Here is a 5918-nt window from a genome sequence, read left to right as displayed (position 1 = left end):
GCGGCGGGTGTCGACCCTGCCATATGGTAGATTTTTGTGCCTAATAAAAAAAAGATAAATCAGCATTGTGTAAAAGTCAGTTACAGATGAGCGTCACAAGGAAGGATGCAGAATCTTAAAACAACAACCACTTGTATGAAGACAACTGGGCCTTCTCATGGTGGATATTGGAACGTCCGTTCTGAGGTACCTTCCCTTCCTCCAGCCTCGCGACCCACTGCCACAGGAGCGGCTGGTTCCCACACAGGAGAAGCCGAGTCAGGCCTCCAGCACACCCTGTTCATAGAATCACAGACTGGTTTGGGTTGGAAGGGACCTTAAAGATCACCCAGCTCCAACCCCCCTGCCATCAGCAGGGACACCTTCCACTAGACCAGGTTGCTCAAAGCCTCATCCAACCTGGCCAAGAACACTTCCAGGGAGGAGCAGCCACAGCTTCTCTGGCCAGCCTGGGCCAGTGTCTCACCACCCTCACAGTGAAGAACTTCTTCCTAATATCTAATCTAAACCTCCCCTCTTTCAGCTTAAACCCATTTCCCCTTGTTTTGTCATTAACTGCCCTTATGAAAAGTCCTTCCCCAGCTTTCTTGTAGCCCCTTCAGGTACTGGGAGGTGCTATAAGGTCTCCCCAGAGCCTTCTCTTCTCCAGGCTGAACAGCCCCAACTCTCTTAGCCTGTTCCTCCGTAGGCATTAGGCAGCAGCCCAACCTGGGCTACCGCTCACTAGTACTTCAGCCACTTTGAGACTGGCCATGTGAGGAAGGGTTAAAAAGAGATAAAGGGGCTTCACAAGCACATCTTTTGGAACTGCTCTAGAACTACAAGAGTCCCAGGCTCATAGGTGACACAGTCAGCACCTTAATTTCACTGTCTGACATCTCTTGACATCATTACTGGATGGGAATATACTACAAACACAACAAACAATTTACAGTTCAAATTTCAATCTCAACCAGGGCACAGCAAGATCACAAAGCAACAGAAAATACTTAGGGAAAAACCCAACACATGTACTCTGACTTAACGCACAACTGTCTGCAAACGTCCAAAAGAAAAAGCTTAACTGCAGTGAATGAAAGATAAAAAAAAAAAAAAAGGATTTTCACATTTTGATTATTACAAACACTAATGCAGTAAATACTTTTGTGTTATCAATCAAAGTACTGCCAACATTTTATCTGCTTTGAATGGTGGTATGGAAAGTAGTAAAAAGATATTAAGTTGAAACTCAGCTTTTTTCTAATTTAAACAGTCCTGGAGAACTTCACCACAAAAGTTCCTTTTCTCTATTATCATCATGATTTTATTCACTAAAAATAAATAAATATGGCTTTATAAAGAACTTAATCAACACACTGGTCACAGATGGAAGAAAAAAAGGCTAGAAGAGTTCTCCATACTTAACAGCATCTGGGCCACCAAGTCTCTCGTATACTCACTCACTCCCAATAACCCAATGCTTGCTTCTGAAGAAAACCAATGACTTCTGTGTCTCATATGAGGTCACTGAATCACAGAATGGCTTGGGTTGGGCTGTGACCTTAAAGATCATCATGTCCCTCCAATCTTAACCTCTTTAATGACCTCATCTGCATTCGTGAGCACCAGGTCCAGTAACGCTTCACGTTCAGCTCTGGTGACTGCAGGATGCCAAGTGTTTGCAGAGGGCTCACTCAGTGCACAGAGGTGTGACTACCACAGGACCCAAAGACCAGAGAAGCCCAAGTATCAGGTTAGAAAAGGGACAAAGCTGGGTGAGTGCTGGCAGCCAGATGCACAGGGGCCCCTTCGCTGCTTGTGCCCCAGTAACCCCAGCACCTATTACCCATCAAAGACAGTAGTTTTAGACCTGTAGTGCTTTGACAGCATATAGTTTAAAAGTTTGTCTCTTATTAAGAAATTCTCTGTCTCCCCGTACCTTCTCTGAAACAGAAGCAAAACCTTTGGTTGGATGCTGAGTTCTCATATCAAAAACATGAAATTTTCCCTCAAGCGATGTGGCCACTAGCTTGTTCATATTTACATCTTTTCTGTCAAACTCCACACTGCAAACCTGGAAATATATAAAAAAATAATGCATTCAAGCCTTGAAATTTAGCCACTGCTAAAAAAACCCCGAGGGTTTTGTGATTTGTAAACATCTACTTATCGTTGGTTATTTTTACAATGACAACATCACCAATTTGGAAATAACAAAATCATCTGAAAACATGAATCCACTGAAAAATACCCCATGTTATCCAGACCAAGAATTTGAGGGGAACAATTCGGTGAACTTAAAGAAAAGGATTCCTTGGTACAATCTCAGCAGAAATGTCTTGTGGGTAAACTGGTAGGTAGATAGAGTCCTTTTCATTGTTCCATCCTGCAGAGGAGCTGGAATGAAAAATACTTTTATAGTTCCCTTACCCCATTCTTAATGTTGGTCTCCCAGCGTAGTGACATGGTTTTTAAGTCAAACAATTTAATGTCCCCATTGTCATATCCAGCACATACAACACGTTCCTCTTGATTGTAAGCATTGCCTGGGCACAGAGAAAGAATTCATGAGAATACAGAAACCCTCTTTAGCCTGTAAATTCCAGACTTCCTAAGCCTGCAATTTCAACTTACATTTATGCCAGAAATATACTACTATTGGGATATTAAGATTTAATGAACAGGCTGGTTTTCAAGCCTGAAAGATACAGAAAACAAAGCTTCACAACTGGCAGCCTGTTTCTTTTAAAAATATGAACAAAATTCTTATTCCTCCTGCCAAGTCCTGCCTAAGCCATACAGACTAAGTACTGCATGCTGTTCTTGCAAACCTACACAAACGCATTCCTTCTCTAAATCTCCATCTGCCATAAACCATGGCCCCAGACAGGACCACGGCACCAGGGTGGAAAGCTCTTCAGCTGTTCCTTACCCAGCCTCTCAAGCATGAAATGTTAGTGGGACAAGAAGACTCTTCTGCAGACACAGACCCGTAGGGAGGCCCTGGGTGTTACCATGGCCGTCCCTAGCCAGATGCAGAAGCCTGCCTCCAAAAACTCTCAGCTGACAGGACCACGGAAGCACATCACTGTCTGAAAGAAGTCAGTCAGCTCAGGGCACATAGTTCAGGATGAACCTGTCCTTGTTTCAAGCTTCAGTAACTCAAAAGAAAACTGAAGAAAATCCAAGGCCACTTTTTTCTCCATTCCCCAAAGCAGAAGACAAAGATGCCAACAGCAGCAAGCATTACAGTTCCACCTACCTGCCAGGAAATGTCCTCTCCTTACTATCAATTTTGTTACTATAATCCATCAGCAGTTTGTAAAACTCACTCCCTGACTCTGGAGACAAAAACGGAGCTAATCCAGAAATACCAGCTTGTGTAGAACATATGCAGCTTGTTCTCTCCAAAGGAAAAAACGCAGAGCACACATCAGGCATCTCTGTTGTCTTTAATTAGCCCTTCGTTTCGAGGATCTTCTCTTACATTAATGCTTGATAGTTGGAACCGCACTACAGGAGCGATCGGTTCCTTGTGCGCTGCAACACTTACGCTCCCTTCAGGACAACACAGCTCGATATACTGTTTTTACACTCCCAGGCATAGAAATAAAGCTTATCTGTGAAATGACTGACCCAAGGTAATAAGAGAATGAGTCCAAAACGCAGCTGACACAAAATTAGCTTATTTTGAAAAACAAGTTTTAAAAAAAAACCACATAAATTTGACAATGTTGAAAAGCAAAACCCGCTACTGACTGGTCCATACAAAATAAACTATTCCGTAACATCCTGAAATACTTTGGCAATCATCAAAACACAGACATATTAGAGGGGGGAAGAGTTATAAACTGATAGATTACCAAATGCCACTGTCCAGCAGTCTCTTTTGCTCTCCCCCTGCACAGGTTCCATATTAGCGACAGGAGTATCCTTCTGTCTCGGGTCCCAGACCTTCACAGTTCCTGTGAAAGGAGGAGAACGGATTTTGTATTACGGGTACCCTGTCACCTTGTGTTCATCTTCCCAGGGAAGGCCTTTGCTTTTCAGCCTGAGCATTCAAAACACAGGAGCATCTCTTCCAATTCCAGAAAGCCAGACAGCATTTAGCAGACAGAAAAAAATACAACAGAGATAAAGCAAAAGTATTTTGTAAGGATATATTTTCTCGCGCTGAAATTCTGCATTTATTCTGCTTTGTATTCCTTTATATTCAGTGACAACACTATATTTTGCTTATCTACAGCTTCTAAAAGAATTAGAGAAAACCTGTCCCAAGCAAGATTCAAATGACAGCGCATGAAGAACCAGTTGCAGCAGATTTGTAACTAGTTCAGATGGCGGCCAGTGCCCTGCCATCACAGCTCGCAGGCTACTTTCTCAGAGTAACTGAAAAGACTCTAAAAGAGTTCACTAACTCACCATCTCGACTGCCAGTCACAATTTCTGGTGCACCTTCCCCAATTCCTAAGCCACCTACACCATCTATACTGTTAATGATTTCCTTATGACCTTTCACAGAATACACTGGTATTTCAGGAGCTTCTAAATTCCTAGGCAAGAAAGAAAAGAACAGATAATGTGGCATTTTCCTTGACACTCGGGATTCATATAAAAATGAGAGGAAACTTGAGCACAAATTATATAAGCTCAGATTAACAGTGGGAACAAAACATGGCTGTCACCATTAAGAACCACGAGTCTTTGTTCAGTTTCTTCTTTGGCTTCTGCTTTAGGCTGGTTTGAAAGTTTTTGCCCAGTTCTGAACTTCCCTGTTTGAACAGGCAGCTGTGGGATTCACCACAGCAACCTTTAAGAACCAGTTTTCATGTTGGGCTCAATATGAATCACGCTACAGATCAAAATACTCCAATTAGCTTTACTTTCAGTAAATACATAAAATTTAAAAACCTTACTCCCTGGTCCCTGCCTAGCTCTGACTACGGCTCTTCAACTTCAAATGAAAGCTGCATCCAGCTGTGGGCTTCATGGTTCTTTCCCACCGATTCTCATCCTTTGAGAATCCTTCAGAGTTTTATTTTAAATTTCAACTAGTGACTAATCCATGTCATTCTTGCTATTCCAACAAAACAGAACCAATAGTTTGTTGTCAAGGAAAATATAATAATAATTACAGTAACAATAGTTATAACAGCAGTATTAATAATAATAATACCATCCCTTTTTTACTCTATAACTTTACTTGATAATCAATTTACCTACACAAATTAATTATGCAAATCGTTCAGGGACCTAGAAAAAAGTTTGAAATTTAATGATTAAAAATATGTGTTTCATCTAGACATCAAACTTGGGTTGAACACAACCTCTAATTGGTATTCATGCATCCATTTAAAAGCCTCTTCTCAGAAGAGGGCCTGGCAGGACTTCAGCAGGTTTTTGTAGCCGCACACAGAAGATGCAAGTGAAACAGCTCTGAATTAAACCGTTTTGCAGAGTTCACATTGTTTTTACAACATGGGTGTGTTCCAGGGCAGCAGCCAGCGCAGTGCAGGATGGTGTCCCAGCCGCAGGCAGCACAGAGAGCATGTGGGACAGAGCCAGCCAGGGACAGAGACATCTGCACAGCCAGACCCGCAGAGCGTCAGCTGGGAGCGCAGCCGGGAAGGTGCCTCCTTACCAGATGTCCAGGTTTCCACCAAAGTCCCCTGTAGCCAGGTATCTTTGCTGCAGAGATGTGGCACCAAAGGTTCCGCATTTTAAAGGTTTAGCCTTTTCGATCTTTTTTTTTTTAAAAACAAACAAACAAACGAGGATTACATTTAGTGTCAGCACGTGGAGAAAAGCAACCCGCGCTCGGGCTGCGGCGGCCGGGTGGGAAGCAGGGGAGAGGCTGGGCGTGGAATACACTCGAGTGCTATCGGACGGTGGCCTCCAGAGCCGCTCTGTCCTCACTCAGCTCGCCAGGCGGCTGCGGG

At 43.0% G+C, this 5918-nt stretch overlaps 1 protein-coding gene across 1 annotated transcript in view; it reads right to left on the bottom strand.

Annotated features, from left to right (window-relative positions):
* The window catches only part of DNAAF10 (dynein axonemal assembly factor 10), a gene marked incomplete at its 5' end in the record, with an annotated part of 7241 nt that extends 1520 nt beyond the window's left edge, over window positions 1-5721 (bottom strand). Inside the window, 6 exons of the mRNA XM_029084995.1 lie at window positions 1-40; window positions 1919-2053; window positions 2410-2525; window positions 3843-3944; window positions 4402-4532; window positions 5621-5721. The exon at window positions 1-40 is cut by the window's left edge and continues 121 nt beyond it. Coding sequence (XP_028940828.1) covers window positions 1-40; window positions 1919-2053; window positions 2410-2525; window positions 3843-3944; window positions 4402-4532; window positions 5621-5721 — 625 coding nt within the window. The remainder of the gene's footprint in view (window positions 41-1918; window positions 2054-2409; window positions 2526-3842; window positions 3945-4401; window positions 4533-5620) is intronic.
* Window positions 5722-5918: the final 197 nt, after the last annotated feature.

Source organism: Antrostomus carolinensis, unplaced genomic scaffold (assembly GCF_000700745.2).
Source record: "Antrostomus carolinensis isolate BGI_N321 unplaced genomic scaffold, ASM70074v2 scaffold20155, whole genome shotgun sequence".
NCBI lineage: Eukaryota > Metazoa > Chordata > Aves > Caprimulgiformes > Caprimulgidae > Antrostomus > Antrostomus carolinensis.
The sequence above is the reverse complement of the archived record's forward strand: the minus strand, read 5'-3'. Positions and strand labels throughout refer to the sequence as shown.